General features: G+C 39.4%; 1 protein-coding gene and 1 long non-coding RNA gene across 3 annotated transcripts; one reads left to right on the top strand and one right to left on the bottom strand.

The window, feature by feature from the left end:
• Positions 1–95: 95 nt before the first annotated feature.
• On the bottom strand, positions 96–9,865 carry LOC136447289 (ly6/PLAUR domain-containing protein 6-like). Of its 2 annotated transcripts, none has more exons than XM_066446028.1 (5): positions 9,783–9,865; positions 5,192–5,883; positions 2,849–2,950; positions 2,278–2,408; positions 96–504 (listed from the first exon to the last, which is right to left on the bottom strand). In XM_066446028.1, the coding sequence occupies exons 2-5, from the start codon at positions 5,349–5,351 to the stop codon at positions 325–327; spliced, it is 573 nt and encodes a 190-aa protein (XP_066302125.1). In that variant the 5' UTR covers positions 5,352–5,883; positions 9,783–9,865; the 3' UTR covers positions 96–324. The 2 variants fall into 2 exon arrangements, with proteins under 2 accessions (XP_066302125.1, XP_066302124.1); XM_066446027.1 differs by having other exon boundaries at positions 9,723–9,832.
• Positions 1,384–19,710, top strand: LOC136447294 (uncharacterized). The gene is made up of 3 exons (XR_010757703.1): positions 1,384–1,517; positions 12,818–12,924; positions 19,458–19,710. It is a non-coding gene; the product is annotated as an uncharacterized lncRNA (long non-coding RNA).
• Positions 19,711–19,925: the final 215 nt, after the last annotated feature.

The following is a 19,925-nucleotide window of genomic DNA, read 5'->3' as shown; positions in this document are numbered from 1 at the left end:
TTTCAATGTAGAATATTTAAGAAGATTCCCCCTTTCCTTGTGGTAAATGCCCACTTATCGGATTCACGACGTAAAACAATGCACAAGTGACAATGTAGTGGAAATATGTTTTTATTGCAACAGACATGTTAGACTGCTGAAATTAATTGATTACTGGGACAATACAATATTTAACAACAAATTATCATATCAGACAAGTGTCCAACACCAAATACAAACTGTAGCACAACTGGTCATTAATTACAATGTACAGATACAGATCCTCTTTTATATACATATTATTTACAGAGAAATTTAGAATACCTTAAAAGGTCTCACATGTAGCTAGGAGTAAAGCCTGTAGTTGCTGTAATATAACACAAGTAGGCAGGCTAAAACAGTCCACAAGAATGGGTCTGATCTTTCTGCTGAGTTCAATGGTGTAATGGTGGCAAACACGGCATCAGTTGCATTTATGGGCACTTCTGAGTTACAAACATTCCCCTCACAACAGGATGTGCACTCCTGTGAGGAGAGAAACAACTGTTAGCATACCATTTATTCTTGCAAAATATAAATAATGATAATATTTTAATTTAATCTATACAGCTGGATTACCAGAATACCGGTCGTTTCAGATGTCCATCCTACCCAACCAACATCTTTCCTCAGTGAATGAAAATTAGGAATATTTTGATACAGACAATTCCATTTATGAGTACTGTAAATGCATTTAAGTTCACGGTAGGGAGGAAATGGTGTGTTCACAGTGGTTTTAAGCTCACATTTGAGACAATTGTAGACAGGGGGGTAGGAAGGCAAAAAAGTTTTTGACTTGTGGTGGTTTTTAGTTCACAACAAAGCTTACCGCGAAAACCCGCTAACATAAAACCACCACAAATATTTCTGCATTTACAGTGTTCCTAATCCACATCAATCTTTGTCAGCAAAATACTCTTTCTACATCTCCATTGCTTCACATTCTATTCCTTCCTTCAGAAATGCGAAGCTGAAACTCAGTAACAGTAGAGGCCCCTCTGGACGTGGTTCCAGAAACTATTTTGATCACTGCCATTGATAAATGACTATTTGAGCCAGCAACCTTTAGTGATAATTGCTGCTAAATCCTTCATTTAGTCCAGAATAATCCCTTTTCCCAGTTGTCAGCATTTTCAAGGTAGAGTGAAGGGTTAGACATACAATGTCAAGGTAGAAAAGAATCCTAGCTTGAGTAGAATGGGATTTATCATCAGTTGCTTAATTGGTTGATGGTTTTCAATATTCAAATCCCACAGCTCTAAAATGTTATCATATTGCAGCATCATAGACTACAATGTAACGGTGGATCACAGGAATTATGATGCAAATGAGTAAAAATGCTATATGTTTTAGCTGTTACTCAGTACGGTGTTTGAACAGACAATTTCAAGCACATTGAGGTACCAGCTTAAAATTCAAGTTCCATCCTTTCAAACTCCGCATCTGAAGTGCAAGCAACCCCAGCAAGATGAAACAACTGACAATACACTAGACTGTGGGTGAGTAGTCATCTTTTTCATACAAATCTATTTGTACACGTCAAGTAAATACAATGAATCATCCAATAATGATTGTGATTTTAGACCAACTGAATGTAATTTCCAGCGTGATTCAAGTAACCAATGGCTTTTTTTCTGCAGATATTGACTTAAGCATTCAATAATCTCACAAATACGTAATGGAGCCAGAGTTATCTTCTTTGACACATGAGAATGTTTACTTCACAACCTGTTTACAACTTGGGAACTGGAAAGTTAAAACTGCACAGGAAAGAAAAGTGTGCACCCGAGGGAGCTGGTTGGACCTTCAGGCCATTCCTGACTGAATCTGATACAGAGAGCCAGTTCTAATTAAACAGTGGGGATGTGTCACTTCTGATAGTGTCCAGATATAGCAAATTTTAACAGCAGAAACAAATTTTCACACACTACACATTTTCCAGACTATGGGTGGCTCTAGATGTCACCATATTCTGTTACAAGTGATGAAAAGTTGCAGCCTGGATGTTTTCCTGGTAAAGTTACTAGGGCACCCAAACCTGCACCCTTACTCACTGTCCCAAGAGCAATCACGACCATAGCATGTGCAGAACACAAATTCCATTGCAGTACCATAGAAAGCCACCAGGGGGACCATAATCCAACTTGACCGTTGTCGTCACAACCTGTGCCTATCAAATATCCACAGCTCCAGTACTGCAAACCTGACCATCTTGGCGAAAGTAATCATTTTGAGCTGTGATGTTGTAGATCTACTCACCCTTGTGTTGATTCCAAAATCTCTACATCCTACAGACTTCACAGTACACTGTCCTTCTGTGGCACACTTCTTAACCACCAGGCTACTCTCATTACCACTCATTCTGTGGAATGTGTAGCAATACTTTGTACCTGAAAAATGATAAGAGAGGAATTTTCAGGAATATGCATTGCAATGAGAGAGGAAGACATTTTCTTACCGCTGTAAGCAAGTTGAAATGAAATTGAAAGGACAACATTTTACCTGGCATGTGTCAAACATTTGGGCTAGGTTTTTTTTTTTTGCTATTGATCTAGATTTCTCACTTTCTAAAGAAATATAATATTTGGAGGTATTGTAGTCTATCCAAAAAGTGCTGAATAGGCATATCTAACATTATTTACAGTCATACATAATTTTGATTTCCTTTTCAATTAAATCAAATGATATCTGCACATGCACAGTCTGTGGAATTAAGTTACTGAGTTCCAGTAAAGGAGAGATCTCTAATATAGTGACATGACAGTAATAATGTATTTGTGTAAAAGTCTACAGACATGGCTTGAGGAAAAGAATTAAGAAAGGATCTTACCTTGCGGACACCAGACATCAGGTGCCCACCTGTTGCAGTGGTAGTTGTTTTCTGCACCATCCTCACACGTCCAGCACTTCATACTGTTCACATATGGGGTGGCTGAAAAAAAACATCATAAAAGTGAAGAAACATCGAAGACTCCATGAGTAGCAAAAATCTTCCCTGTAGTAAACAGGTACTGTAACCTGAAATTCCGACTGTTAGCTGGGAAGAAATTTCCTTGGGGCATGTATTCAGCCCTCTATTGACTCTATTGTTTTCTTAAATACTTATTCTTGTGATAATCTCTCTACCATACCCAAATTACTTGGTATGAAATTCAATGTGATCAATCATTGATATACTTCAGGAACAGTTTCCCCAGAGATGTCAGGACAATGGTAAATGAAAATATTAATTTCAGTTTAATGTGAACTGTTCTTGTTTTTCTTTGTAGTAATCTATAACTGATAACATTTTGTGTCTGATTGAAATTTTTGTATAGAATCAAATTTTTACTAAGGATCCTTACTGGTGTTTTAACATCTTTTAAAGGGAACCCTGCTTTCAAAATGGTACAAAATGCTTTCTCTGCTTAGCACTCAGCATTTGGGAAAGAATTTGGAAGTTAAACAGACAAATCACCAGCAGACTAGCCCCCTGCTGTAGAGACTTGCACAAAGTTGTGTGGCCCAAGGGCTGTGAATCATAGGCTCCACCAAGTGGCGTAGGAGGACTTTTAAACCCTGCACACATTTTGAAACATGGGATCACTTACATGACAGTAAACAGTACTACAACAGTACAAGGATAACATAATTGGGACACAGCGACTGATCTAAACACCCAAACTAATCCTCTGTAAATCGATACAAAATTACTCCACCTTAAAAGTACTCCAGCAATTTACTTACAAGTCCTTCATCAAAGTCTTCCTCAAGATAAACAAAGTCGAGAAATCTTAGAGAGATTTTCGGGAGTAACCTGTCTGTTGATAATTACTGCCCAACAGCCTCCTGTCCTTAAATGTACAAAAGTTATCTCTGTCCCTGATGCCTATCACACTTCTTCCTTCCACCAGTAGATAAGACAAGCTGCTATGTGACAGTCTGACCCAAAAATCAACCACTATGACTGGAAACACTTAAGGTCTAATTAAGTTTGTAATCTACAGAAGCAGAGGCTCCTGTACACCTTTTAAATTAGTTCTGGTCAACTAATCATCGCCCACCAATATATCATCGTGACTTGTGCCCTAAAGAATACAAATACTGGTTCTCAATACCTAAACATGTGGAAGGGAATCTAACTGTACCACAAGCAATGACCTACTTATATAAGTTACACGATGTAGGTTGAACATTCGTCTGTATCTTGGTGGGTCAGCCATTGCCTGCGAGAGCTGCTTTGGCTGACCCAGTGTAAAGACTTGTTTCATTGCTAATGAATACAAATACAAATACTATACAGTTACTGTAACATTTGCCTTTTGTTTGGCCATCTTGAAGTTAATTGGAAAATATCTTACTCATGACAACTATGATCAACTAAGAAGTGGTCATATTCATAACCACTCCTGTCAGCATATCAATCACATGTTTAGAGACAGAATTGATCAGAGCTAGATGTTTACTCTAATCGTAAGGTAAACACAGAGTTTAGTATCACAGATACCATGAGGCGATCAGAGATGACAACATCACCACCTTCATGTATGTCAGAAACACAGACAGGTCAAAATTGAATCACTTCCTTGAAGTGAAGTAATGAAATGCTCTTTTTGACCAAAAATGCATCAAATATTTTGCCCGAGGCAATTTACATCAGTTGACGAAAGACAAGGCTCCCCTCGGTGATATGAATGAACAATATTTAACGTTGATCAGGTGTAAAATGGTGTCCCGAAGAATGATACTTGCACAGTTTTGACATTAATGGGTCAAGATACAGCTGTATATGCAGCCCTCTGGTTAAGATAGAGGAAGAATATCTTATTTCAAACTTATCAAAAAATGTTGACAGCTGAATACTGTACTCTTAAATCATTTTTTTACTTTCGGGATTGCTCCCATGTTTCTTTTCGGTTTTTACATCCTAATGCTAGAACTCAAATTCATTTAATTATTTATTTACTCATTGGTTGGTTCAGCATGGACACATTGATACATGAACAGCCAGGGTTGCCCAATTCTCTTACTTCCTTGCTTCACCAGAGTGGAGAAAATCTTATGAATGATGGGTTGTTATAATTATGTACTTCATTCTCTCTCTTTCAGCATATTACAGTAACAAAAAACATTGAAATTGTTTCACAAATGCAAAACATTTCCTTCAACCGGAAAATAGGAAACTCATACTCACTGACTGGATACGTTGGTACAATCCACTCCATTCCCTTCACAAAGTCTATCAACAGCAGGAAAATCAGGAGGACAAGTTTCACAGTTCTTAAGATCCTCGACTCTACACAGAACACAGTCCAGATGTCTTGTCCACAAGGTAACATCCAACTTGGCAGCATTGTCACTCTCGTTCTTTCCTCGTGTTTTCTACCATCAACCTTTTTGCACGTGGATACATAGAGACTGTGGACTCAGATCTAACAGTCCTGTGCTTAACACCAACTTCGCTGAGTGGCCGTCAGTAAATTATCAGTTATGGTGACGTCTTGGCTGTTTCGAGTTCCCACAGTATCTCAGAGGACCTGCTTCGGGGCTCCAGGCCAATCAAGACTCCTTGGGCTAATCAAATACTTAGAGATCTAATAAGCAGTCACAGCTCTTCAGAGGAGATTTCATAATCAGCATCTTGACAAGAGCCTTGGGGTAAAAGTAGGACACATTACTTCAGCAACTGGTACAGGGTATTTAATAGGGAGTATGACCTTGGCAATGGATGACAGTTGATTTAGAGATCAGTGGCAGTTTATCACATTTACTATGCAGCAGAACTTCTTGACGAGATGGGCTCTGATGTAACGTTCAAATCAGCGTGCTGGTCAGCTGTGTCATGTACAGGATGGAGTGGAAGTTCCAATGAGAGGCCAATTAAATCTGTAGGGAAGAAAAAATAAATATATTTGTCTCAGTTGTTTTATCAACAAATCAAAAGTTACAGGCAGTAGCACATGTAAGATTCATAGAACATGCAATGGAGGGAGGTAAACTTGTCACACAGTCCAAGTTTTGCCAAATCCTTTTCTTAGTAGAAAAATAGGAAATAGAAGATTTTAGAAACTTTTCATGCATGCAAACAATTGCTTTTAAAGTCTTATCAAGTGTCCTTTCTTGAGACAGACCTTGACTTGGTTTTAAAGAGGAAACAGTAGCAGTCAAAACAAACAACAGACATCTGAAAGAGCCAGATAACTGGAGATAACCTGGTAATATCCTCCTCCCTTAAGACTGAACTCTGCCTTAAGACTCTACTTCCTTATATGTTAGGATGAGTCCCCATAGGAGGACATCATTGGGAAAATCGTGACCAGATGGAAGGAATGATTGGAATACCTGAGAATCTTTGCGGATTCGTGCGGAAAGTTAAATGATGGGTTCCCTTCAATCAGATGACGCGTAGGGAAATGGTACAAATGACGAACACTCTTCCCCTCAAGCCACTTAAAATCTAACATGTGTAACTCAGATCAGAAGGTATGATTTTCCGTTATATGCTTATCACCTCTTGTTTTCTTCATTTATCTACTTGCCACGTTTCTCATAGTTCTTATCAGTTAATTGTCAAGCTTCTGTAAAGGATTGGAGGGAGACTTGTTTGTGAACAGTAATTTCCACCTGTTCCATTCAATCATTGATATTCTTCCACGAGTCTTTCAACAGTACTTAAAATTCGGTATTGGGGTTAAGCTAATTAGCATTCTTTGTAAAGAAAAATGGTGCGTATGAAAAACGGAATTTCCTCTTTGTGAAATATATAACAGTCATGTGGTAAAATATGAAAATCTGAGACACAATACTTAGAATAATTGTTGTGATTGCTTCTATCCATGAACCTTTCTCTTTCCTCATTTTACATCAATTTGAGGCTACACTTTTCATCTAAGGATGCTGCAGAACAACAAAAAGAAATAAACAAGGATATGAAAAAAGAATGTTACCCCCCCCCCCCCCCCCCCCAGTTTTTTTTATAGGAATGTTGATAGGAAATCATACCCTGGGTGCCATCCGATTACTACCAGGGCTCCTACACTCAATGCCCTGAAGGCACCCAGGCTAAGGGAATCATTCCCCCGACAAAACATTCCATTAGACATTGACCTTTAATAGAAACCTATAGAGATACTGTATATGTAAAATCTTTAATCTCCAAGCAGATGCAGATAATGTTTCTCAAACTCCCATTACATCAAGAAAGGCCTGTTGTGAGAAATGTTATGATTTTGCCTTTCTATATCTGCTTGGAGATTACAAAAAGTGCAGGCAAAATTATTGATTGTGACCATCTTAATGATTTTGAGATTAACTCAACATCCTTAAAGCAATGTGATGCAAGACTGTATCACATACACATCATTCACCCCATCCAAAGGAAACACTCCAAGCAGCGGTTGTTGGGAAAAATTGTGACCTTCTCATTATAATGCTCCATTTATTGTCTTCCCTCCCCAACTGGGACAAAAAACAGGGCACAAGTATGTTAAGAAAGTCACAATTTTCTCGAACAACCTGAGTCTGCTTAGCCTGAATTCAATAAAGCCCCGTGTCGGCTCGCCGTCCTGTAACCGCCTCGCCGCCTAGAGAAGGGGAGAGAAACCCCCGGACAGCTGGAGTTTATGTTATACAGACTACTGCTTACCTACCTACCTACCTACCTAGTCCCTTGACCTCTGTGTCGTTGGGGGACTGCAATGAATTACTCATGAAGATGAGTCTGCTTGGAGAATACCAAAAGAAAACAGACGTCCTTCCCAGCCTAAGCCGTCACACATAACAAACATCTCAGGCACCTTACAGGATATGGGAAAACCCTGCCAGCCATGCTTTGGTATTTCTGAACACCCCTAACTCAGACCCAGTAACTACATTTTTATGTGCGAGCCTGTCAACAGCAAAATTCATTAGAGACATCCTGTTCATTTCTTGGGTTTAATTGGGACTCGTTAGTCAGAGGTGTTTTTATGGAGGCACGGAGTCTTCCCATTTCTCAAATAACAATCATTTCCACCCCATAAACTTCTTTTTGGCACAGGAAATGCAGAGGAACAGCAACTCGGACAAGAAAAACAGCTTTGTAGAATCTTTAACTTTACAGCAACTACAGTCACTGTTATTGAAGCATTACAACAACAGCAAACTTTGATACATACATTTTGTACAGTTTGGTAGTGGCAAACATTTCTAACTTTATTTTAACTTAGTGCATAGAATATACACAAACGTCATACATGTAGATGATATGACAGGACTTGGCCCCCCAGATGCACATATTAACATAATGATGTGCATAGATTATAAGCCCTGTTCATGCCATATTGTAAAGCCAGGATGCAACAATGGTAACGGTTATACATGTAGTTTTCTATACATCTCATAATTTGATACAGAATCATAACCATTTCATCAACATCAAAGAAGGCCTCTATATGGAGGTAGGGCTGGTATAAAGCCCACCTGCACTAATGGTACGCTTTGTTAAACAAGGATATCCTCACTTTATACATCCCATATCAGTTTACTAATTCAGTACAGACTGATCCAGAGAAAGCAGGGCCTTCTGTATTCTCCAAGCAGAGGTTTTGGTCGGGTGGGGTAGTAGTGGCTGTTTTTTTTTACGTTGGCATCCCGTTACAACGTAAAAACCACGGCCACTACTACCCCACCCGACCAAAACCTCTGCTTGGAGAATAGGCCTTCTGAACTGGAACACCTTCAGTGACCCACTTAGGACTGATCAGAAATTGAATGTTTGTTTTATCAATTCATATGCCTCATAAATAAATGAATAGATGACAGGTATGGGAATTGATGGAGATAGACAAATTGCACCAAGATATAAAACAAATTCTTGGTAAAAAAATAAAATCAGTATCAAGCAGACTATTTTTTGTCTCCCCTAGAAACTTGAAAAGCTCCTTGTCCTTTGTATGACATTAGAATTATTTAAGCCTGTACACCTGCCTTTTTAGCTCCTTTTGTGCATTCAGTACAGTTCTTTTTGTCCTCCTTGATTTTAGTGAAAACATTTCTTTGTTCTCCTTACAAGTTTATCAGTTGCTTTTTTGTAGAGGATTGAATGGGTAAGAATTTTGAGCACAAAATGATGACTTTTTCACTCTGACACTAAAGATCACTAAACTAAACTCATTCCAATACATTAGAATAGCTTGGATATGACTTTGAAGTTTGCTGCATCACCCAACTTTACCTGTAAACTTCCAAGTTTATATTTTATAAATGATGCTTGCTACATATATAAAAGGGCAACAATGAGCTACATGTATGCTGGGTACTGTTTAGTTCACTCTGGTTAGCCCACCAGTCCTTTGTACAGGGGTACGGATGGTAGAATTCAGCAAAATGGGGAATAATTAGCTAAGAGGGTTGGTCCCCTGTAACATGGCTGGTCAAACCCTATGGTGTTGAAACTCCCCTGGCAAATATTCACCCTGTAGCCAGCGTAGTTAGTCTGGTAGAGACTACACTGGGGTCACTACCCTTCCAACCTGTTTTCCACCGAATTTTACACCTGGGAATAAACCTCATTGTCTGAAACAGTACATGGTATGGAAAGGGGGGGTCGGAACAATAGCAAAGTCCAAAGGGATTCTCTATTTATATCATAAATAAGCACCATAAAATGATAACCGGTCTGCTTGAGCTAGTATACTCCATGTACTTGACAGCTTTGTAAAGGACTATTCCTCTAACAGACATACCTTATAACATTTTCTCTTACTCTGCAACCACTTCAGTACCTCCAGTCAGCACCAACTCACCTGATGTGTTACTGCAACGGTCAATACTCAGGTATTTACGATCACCACACACGTAACACGTAAATACTTCAGGAAAGGCCCAACCTCCTCCAACGGCTATAGACCACTTCCCCTCATTGGTTGCCTAGCAACCGTGTGGATTTCTCCGGACGCCGACGGTTTTATTGTCACCGGGTCAATTGTTGTTTGCAAATTGTTTTCCCAGTAAAGAACATTTATAATGTTTGTTAATGAGTAGTTTGGAAGTCTGCAGACAGGTGAAACACATTTCTCGTGACTCAAAAGTTGATTTCAGAACAGTTTTGTTCAAAGTCTCCTTGTTTTTGACCTCTTTCAACTTTCTTGAAGCAGATGCTTTTCTCCTAACCTTGTGGTTTTCAAATGTTATGCTCGTTTTGCAGTGTTCTTTACTGAGATATTCAAACCAGACTGTCTTAGCATAATGAGAATTTGCCTGGAGGCTTCAACGGCTTTCAAAACAAACATGGACATGTTTTCGACCATGTATTGCTCAGAAGTATGACATCATTTCTACATCGAGAAATCCACTTCAAAATTTCACAGGTTGTCTTGCAGTGAAGGCAGCTGTCTGAAGCGATGTGTGTCTCCATAAGACAATTAAGGGATTAACATAGTCAAAAGTTTACACAAAAGATCAGTTCTCTATAAATCATGCCTTTCTTCATCTGTCTTCTGATAACTGGCCCCATGCCGAGGCTTTCGGCTCCAGGAGGGGCATTTATAAATCTTGTATGGCTTCCACTTTGATAGTCTCTGGAAACCTTTTTGCTCATCTTGCATGAGTTTCAAGTGGTGGGTATGGAGTCGTGATAACTACTTCTGTTGCAGTAAAAGTTGATCTATAACATCAGCCTATCGCCTATCATGGAAAAAGTCACACGTCAGGTGCAAAGAACAGGTGCACAGGTGTGTATCCACCATATGTGTCACTGTGTTGAGGATGCCGAATAACTAATGGCAAAATCACCTGATACTGTAGGGAAAGTACACTCAGGTGTTCGGGTGCAGGACGTGCTGCTGAGATGATGAGGGGGACTGGGTGTTACTTCCCGTATCAAATCACAGGTAATAAAACATAACGTCACAGTTTTGTGGCAGGAAAAATAATTCTAATGCAGTCTTGTGGAGACAGCTTCTAGTGGCTCAAAAGTTGATCATCCTTAGGCCAAATCCCATGCACAACTGTTACTGTTACATGAGTCATTGTACAAACCAAATATCATTTAAGAATCCACATAAAGAAGTTTGAGTTATCATTAAACAAATAGAAACTGTTGGAAACGTTCACCTCTTTGGAAGTCTCATTGGCAAGATAAAAAACATAATGACTGCTTTTGTTACACGGCAAGTAAAGTTAGATTCTCACGTCAATGTGACACCTTTACGTGTCTCTGCTACAGGAAGACAATGTTGTAGGCGAGAAGTACATGTGCTGAGATAATGACAGTGCTGATGGCTACTTCCTGTATCACCTTACAGGTAGTAAAACCAAGGAGGTAAAACCTAACTTACAGTTTTGTGGCAGGAAAACTGATCCTGGGGTATCCTTGTAGAGAGAACTGTTAGTGGCTCAAAAGTTGTTCATCCTTAGGCAAAGGCCCATGTATATAGCACGACACTTTATGAGCCAAAAATCGACCAACCAACCATGCATATGCATGCTACCTCAATGCACAGGATGCAAATAGCCTCTACCAGGCTCCAGAGGTCGCTGAAAAAAAAGTAGAAATTGGCCAAATGGGCAGATAACATGCCAGAGCAGTTAGCTTGCCAGGGAGTACTAGCAGTTTGCGACATCTAGCAGACTAACTTCTCTATCATGTTATCTGTCTATTTGTCCAATTTCTACTCTTTTCTGGTGCCTCTGGAGCCTGGTAGAGGCTAGGATGTGATAAAGGATAGGCTTCCTTCATCCATCTAAAATCTGTCGATCTTATCTTGTGTTTTCCTCTAATATGATACCCTTTAGGGTGGGATTAGCCCACTTTTGTTCTGCCTGATTCGTTAACACATTTTACATCTTGTAAATTACACCTGGATCAAATAAATCCTCTACTGCAAAATATCGAACATGTACAGTATATGCATTCGTATCTGCCAAAAATGAATACTTTAACAAAATCAACTCTGTTGATAACTTTCTGCCCTTTTCATTGATCACGAGATATCGCTCATTCATATGAACACTGAGCAGTCATGATTAATTTCAGCTCAAGCCACGTGCGTCCTGCATTCTGAAAGATATTGTATTCATAAATAGTTTCATCACTATGCGATGTTGCACTTTAAAGTACAGGTTTTAAGGTATTTGCAAACTCTACTTGCTTTGAAGAAGTGCATCTAAAACGCTAGGGGGTAACGTTACATGGGCCGGTGGAAAATTAGCAACAGGTAATATTACATTTAAGAACAATAGACAATTACATTCCATCCATCAATGACAAGCTAATAACATCTAAATGTAGTCTTGTGCAGTGTACAAAGACATTAAGTCACAAAGAAATTATACATGACTCCAAGAATTTATATGCTGTATGATAGTTATTTGTTAAGTGATTTGAGTATAATCTGTTTATGTGGTTTCAGACAACATAATTACGTTACGGAGATTAAGGGTTTCACTCCATGAGTGCTCCAGGGCGATAGTTTGTGGCCATGCAAGCACATAATCAGTAAGGAATCTGACTCCATTGTAATGTATGCTGTGTAAATAACACATACCGGTAGCTTGTATTAACACATGGACTATAAAACAATATGGTTACAAATGTATGTATGTGCTGAATATGGACCTTTCATTATGATATGCAAATCATACAACCATCTGCTCCTATATCCAACAGTCATATCAGCTGGACAAATTTTAGTTTTACACCTTCTAAGAGATGTGCTGGACCAGTATCATACCCAAAGTCATGTTGATTTAAAAGGAAACAGACTGCCAGTCAAATGACACATCTACATAGATAACATGTTGTGAGTAGATATCTCTGACAATTTTGCATCAACGATAGGGAACTTCTGGCAACAAGCAAGAGAGGAGGTACAAAACCAGACACACCTGAAGAAAGAGCAGCCTGATGTACCAAAGAAAGACGAACGGGATGGACTAAGGTCTGAGGTAAGATTGTCCATATTTACTTTTTCAAGCAGATTCTACGCATTTTCAGGTACCCTCTCCTTGTCAAGCTGCATTTGTATTCACATAACTTTACATGGAAACCTGATACCACCATCTAGTGGACTGACATGGTACTGCAGTTATTTGAAGGCACTGTTGGCCATCTGATTATGACAATAATTGTGGCTGGACTACCAGCTGCAGTAGACCTATTGAATATTAGTGTTTTGGTTTCTGTTGGTATGCTTCCTTAGTGGTGCAACTTTTACAGGATTTGCAGAGAATACTGGAAAAGCTGATAAAATAATCTTTATTGACACAACTAAAGTACAGTGACTTTCGTCAGGTCTTCTACAACTATACATAAAAAACAAGTGGATACCAATTAATTAACCAACGTACAAGTCTATGAATAGATCAGCATGTTGAGTGGACAATCCAGGATAAAGTGATGTTCATTTTCAATCTCATTTGGACAGAATGGACAAAACCTCTAAAAAACACCAATTTAAATTGCCGTCTCATCAGCGGCTGTCTGTAATTACAGTGCTCTGCAGAAGAACTCTTCCTTTCAAATAAAATGAAGTGGAAAACACTGTTTACCTGGTTTGCTGAGGGAGAAAATCTACTAAATACAAACATTGTTGCTGCTTAATTAGTGATAAAACAGTCTCTCTTTGTTGTGGAACCAACTATGTCTCTACACTTTGGCTCCCTGGGGAATAAACACCTGGACTGAAAAAGAAAACTTTGAACAGTTGGGGATGGTAAAGACATGCTGATTATCAACAAAGAGTTGAGGTCTTGGACTCCAAGGTATGCTGCCTCCTTTACTAGTGGCCGGAATAGAATTGGAATGATTCTCAGAGACTTAACATAAGTGCCCTTAACTTAATCTGCAAACTTAAGACATAAAGACAACTGACCAGGTGTCTCCGGCTTGAAATTTCTTCCGTCTCACTTAATGTTTGGGCGCCCATGTCGTTAATTTTTGTTGTTTGATCTGTCATTCTAAGCTTAAGAAATATCTTTTCATCAATTTCATGTCACAAAGTTCATAATTTTTTTGGACGGATGGGATGATTCCGCTCCCCTTACCCCCCAACCCCACCCTGCCGTGCTATAGATGGCACCTGCTATAAAGTGCTCTGTGAGAATTTCTTAAATTGTGTAGATAAGACGGATGGGGACGTAAAGCCAGCGGCCCCGTGTATTGGGGAGCTTTAGGGTATCAAACCTCTACATGTAAAAGAACCCAACACACTTATCAAGAAGAGTAGGAGTAACCCAGTGTGCTTGGCCAAATATATGCAAGCCCTAGCGAAGTCGCATTACTAGCTAACGAAAAAGCGTCATGCTTCGTCCTCAGTCTGAGATCCGACACTTCTTTACTACTACTACTACTACAATAGCATTCCCTGAATTCTGAAGTACTCCTTTGAAAGGGCTCATGATAGAGTACCACTACTCAGGAAACCCATGAAACAGAGGGTTCCGCTCTGTCAGAAGATAACAGCTGAGCTTGTTTGGAGCTTCAGTAACTTCAATGATGTCAGGGGACGACAGTCATTAGAGACTGGAATCTCATTGAAGGCAGGAGACCTACCACAGACTCCAATATGTGTGTAAAAGTTCTTGTGTGGTATCTTTGAAATCACTTTCATCGTGGGATCATTGCTATCGGTCTGATGTAGGTATGATCAGTGAGGCTGACCCGCATATCCCAACAGCAACTCAGCGCATGAAACAAGGATTCTTACAATAGTTGATCTATTGTCCTTTTTAAAATCAAAGCTCTTGCTGAAACTCATTTAGCAAATAAAGGCTTAAACACTCAGATATTGAAAGTGAAGTGCATACTTGCTTCTAAGAGGATGAAAACAAAATCTTATCAATGACAAGATAAGAAGGCATTTGGGTCCTTTTCCTTATCTATTCCTCACAGTGTGTTCAAGATAATTGTGAGGAGAAAGTTATTACAAAGATTCTATTGTTGATAGGTTGAAAAAGGGCACACTTCTAGGCTTAGAGATAGCATTCTTTTAAACCATGATAAACAAACAAGAAAGCAACTTACAAACAGGAGTGGGCTTTCAGCATTCCTTACAACACAAACGGCAGAATTATCAAGATCTGTGAGATCTTAGTGATATGATGCTCGTAATAAATGTTGACCATGTCAGATGCTTCGAACCATTACCAACGTTGCAACTCAGCCCATGGTTAATCAGACCAACTCGGCCTATTACACCCTGGTCAACTGGGCCCAACACCCTAACCCTAACCCTGGCCGAGTTGACCAGGGTGTTGGTCTGGGTTGACTGGGTCTAGTTGGTAAAGGGCCGAAGCGTCCTGATCTGAATGTTGACTTGTTCATACCAAAATTACTCAATATGAAAATACAATGGTGATGTAAACTGTATTCTGTACTTACGCTGACAAAGTAGTTGAACATTTGACCAGAAGAAAAACGCTGATATCACAATCAATAGTCAGTCCCCATCAAGTTTTCACTTCTTACTCTTCTGCTCCACTACTGTGCTCTCCCAAAGACGCCAACTACGACTCACACTGACCCGAGTGACCAGAGAAATGGAAATAATTGGGATTTAAGTAAACAGTCCTCCTGGGGTGGTCACCTCTTAAGGTTTTTATCAAAAAGGCTCCACCTCTTACAACTACAGCCATGGATTATACTGTGACTTATAGTCAAGATATCTGTTGCCAAGTGACTGTCAACAGTCTGTGCAACAAAACCTTTCAAGGGACTTGGTCAGAATTTTCTCCAATTTGATAGAGAAAGGCTCTTGAAACACAAAGATATTCATAGTCATCTTTTGGGTACATCTCAGTGTGTAGCTTGCTTTTCATGTAACGTTAACAGGTAAGACATAAAAGTATAAAGAAGGAAATTATCTAGAAAACATTTCATATTTCAACATTTCAGAATAATAGATGCTCCTCAAGTCTATTTGATATAAGAAATGATGTCCTCATTTTTGGGAAATGATATATGACATTTATATATGCCGGTAAGAGTTAACGTTGGGTAACATAAATTTGTGGGGTACTTAAATTCGGGATTTTTCGGAAACGGGGTATTTATGGATATGTGCTAGATGCAACATCAGTAATACCGCTAGAAATGCAAACTTGACAGACTAACGTATTCAGAACACTGTCTGAAAAGCTTCGCTAAGCATGCATTAGAAGGCGACGAGGACAAAAACTCTCCGTCCCTTATTGTCACAGTCTGAGGGCTTCGTGGGAGAATCACACTACATCGTTGTCGGCTGGTTTATAAGACAAATGTCACATCCGCTTCCTGCTAAACACAATCATTTACAAGACAACTTATTTTCTTAAAATTGCTGACCTGCAATTGGACTCTAAGTGTGATCAATCATCAAAACTCCTCTTTGTTGCTACAACCTACGGCACGTGTATTTTCCCGCCGCCATATCATTACCCAGAATCCTGTTGTCAAGCAGACGACAAAGGTTTGTGAGGAACACTTTTTTGTCTAAATGTTGCGTGTGATTGTGGACTGAGGACGATATTTTCCTCAAAGTTTGCTCCTAACACAACAAGGAATACATGGACATAGTAGTATTATCGATGCTACGGCATCCGGCTAACTTTCCATGAATAATGCACACGTTGCCATGACGGTGGATGTCGACTTTGACGTTCTATAGCTACCGACTCAACACACGGGTTGTTCCCGTAGGCCTGATGTGTGCGGTACGGCCGTTTTTTCGTGTATTTTTTTTACTTGGACACGTCTATACCCATAGCACTCTCCTCAAGCCAAGGATGGAACGAAATGCTGCTGTATAAAATGTAATTAGCGGTAAGATATTCAAGACGAATCTTCTCTCCCGAATTAATGTTCACCCCTGTCCGACAGCACCGTCATTGTGCGTGCGGCGGACGGTAGTTTCAAGTTGAAATATTATGGTGTCAGCACGACTAGAGACAAAATCTACCATGTATATATGATTAGTGCAAAGATAGTACATGATACTGACAGAATAATAGAAAAAAAAGGATGGTTTATTGTTCTGCTAGATTGATTTCAGTCAATCATTATCGGAAAAATCCCGAATTTATGTTACCCAACGTTACAGAGTCTGAAATCAACTAGGCAGCCCTCAGATTCTGAATTTAAATACATGCACCAACTGGAAGAAAGGAATCCTTTTACTTTCATTGGCATCAATGTGGCAGTCCTCGTGTATCTTAAGTTTATTCTGGCCATATGTAGTCAGTCGTACACACATTTAGCTCATTCCCACTTTTTGTAAAAAAAAATTATATCTATAACGTTATCAGTTTTCCAGGCACACAGAGAACAACTGTTTAGAAAATAAGATAATGTTGAGTTTTTGAAGCCTTCTTTTAAAAATGACAAATCAGCTCCTGGCTGTTGCTCCGCAGTCATGATAAATCAAGGGCCTACTGATAATCTCCAAGTGTGATAGCATCAGAGATGTATGATAAACCAAGAAGTGTGTCATGAGCCAGATTACAGCAAACAAAAGACAGTGTTTTACCTGTAACAAAAGATGGTCCATTAGCTTAAACCAGAGTATAGAGATAATTGTTCACACTTTTACCATTACACAGCCCAATTCTCTGGTAGAGAAGGTTCAAAATACCAGCGATTCATTTCTGTAAGCAAAAAAGAAAAACAGGAAAGCAAACATTGCTGATGAATGTAATAAGAGATAACATCTGTATTATTTACTTAACATTTTTACATACCAAATAGCTACTTGTGATGAGTTCTCCTTGCTCTCACAACTTCTGATAACATGAAGTTATACACAGACCATTGCACAAATCCTGCAGGAAAGGGCCCTCCTATCTTCAATTCAGGGTCTGCATGCATACCCTTTTCATAGGGCATAGGCAGCCTATTTTGATTTCTGTAAATCGTAGGGAAAGCTGTCTTATCCACGAAATTAATGGCAAGCGACAAAATTTTACAGATTGCCATCCTTGATTTTGCATTTATACATAGAGGGCTCTTCTGAATTCAGCATAAGGTTTTGTTGGGACCCCCCTATGCAGACCCTCCTTCATATACAGACGAAGCCACTTAACTGCACCTTGGATAAACGCACACTCCATTTAATTGGACCGAATCCCAATATCCAAAACCGGTTCCCATTCACTGCATTGTTAGTGACTCCGCATATCTGCACCGCGCATGGTCACCAATGCCGGATAACTGCACCAATTTTTAAAAAAATCCTCGACAAGTTAACTGAAAAGGTGCGCTAAAATCGGCAAACGCAGTACAAATGAGCTGATACCTGCCAGTGTAAAGGCGCAATACCGCCAATTTGTTTTAAACTGTTTTGAGTAACAAAAGAAGGCTGTCTCCATTGACAGTTACGTTGATAGGAATCGTATGGGAGGTTCCGGGCGGGTCACCCGTAATCAGTAACCAAGTTTTAGTTTCAATGCCTAGTTTCATGGCGGTACATGATTTACATAAATCAACAACTGCACTCTACGTAATGTAAGAAACTGTCATCCCATGAGTGGCATGACGATGTTTCAGAATGCCTCCCCGGTAATATTACGTGTGTTTTAATGCGGTAGATCGTATGGAAAAATGAAAGAATGCAAAATCAAAACAAGTTCGTAGTCATTTCTTTATTTTCAGCAAAGGGTCAATAAATACAGTTACTAACTGAATAATTTCGTCTGTTTTCTTTGTGCTAGTGTTTCTGACTAACAATATACCCCCTCGCCCATGGTGGTGCGGTCCAGCTGGGCATTTCGCATAATTGCACCAGCCGGATAATTGCACCAAAAACGCTGACAAATGGGTGGTGCAGTTAAGCGGATTCTACTGTATGTGCAAACTTAACAACATGGCAGAGAAAGGAAAGACATTGCAACCCCAATGCAGACCATTTCAGCTATACACATGTACCTGAAGGCTGTATGGGTGGATATGCCCATCCCACATCAGACACAAGTCACAAATGTACCCATGGGTACGTCATATACTGCAGCCAGCTTTCTTGATCTTTGTACGCAAAAAAAAGCTATGATCTTTCTGGGAAATCAAAATACTGCACCAGACTAGAAGAAATTTCACCCAGGCATGTGTATTACTGAAATAAGCTAAGGAAGTGACAATCATTTAGTAAGAAAAACACCTTAATGGCACTTGTGAAAAAAAAGGATGCTACATTTGTAAGAGGTATCTATAAAAACGTTTCCACAAAAATCCCCAAAGTCTTATCCAACCTTACCAGTTGTTGTTGTACTTTACCGCCTGCAGAAAAGCTGCTGACAGGGCTGTATAGTTCTTACCTCAAGATATCTACAAATTTCTACCTTAAGAGAGGTTATTAAAAGGGGTTCCTGCAACATCAACAGAACATTGCTTTCAAAGGTAGTTATTACTCACCAAAATGATATTTTGTGGACAAATCAATTTGTTTAAACTAAGGAAAATATACACATACCTACAGATATCTACAAACTGAAGTTTCCTTTTAAACGATCAGGTATACCGTATCCCCCTTGAAGAGCCTTCGGACTACAGGAGGACACATGTCTGGCAGTGCTCATCACCACCTGCTGGTCCTGAAGCCTCTGACAGACATGACCATCTCCAGCTGAAGCCTCTGACAGACATGACCCTCTCCAGCACACAGAACCAATTCATTATCACCCCCATCACCAAGGGAGACCAGGCCATTGGCATTGACAGTCTCAGGACTGTCTGTTGGAGTCTTGTGAGAGAAAACCACTATCCTTGAGCTGAGAATCATCTGAAGTTATCAATACTTTTCAAGAAAACTGTTTCACAACTGAAGCTGAGAAAGGACTCTGGTCTAATTGACTGAGATTTTTCGCAACATTCCTCATAATTCAGTTATCTCTTTTTTGAAGACTTTTCACATGACTTTATAAATCTCCATATTCTGTGGGAAAGTGAGCAATATACATGTAATGTTAAATGCTATAAAGTA

Source organism: Branchiostoma lanceolatum, chromosome 13 (genome assembly GCF_035083965.1).
Source record: "Branchiostoma lanceolatum isolate klBraLanc5 chromosome 13, klBraLanc5.hap2, whole genome shotgun sequence".
NCBI classification, from domain to species: Eukaryota; Metazoa; Chordata; class Leptocardii; order Amphioxiformes; family Branchiostomatidae; genus Branchiostoma; species Branchiostoma lanceolatum.
This window is presented reverse-complemented; position numbering and strand designations above follow the sequence as displayed.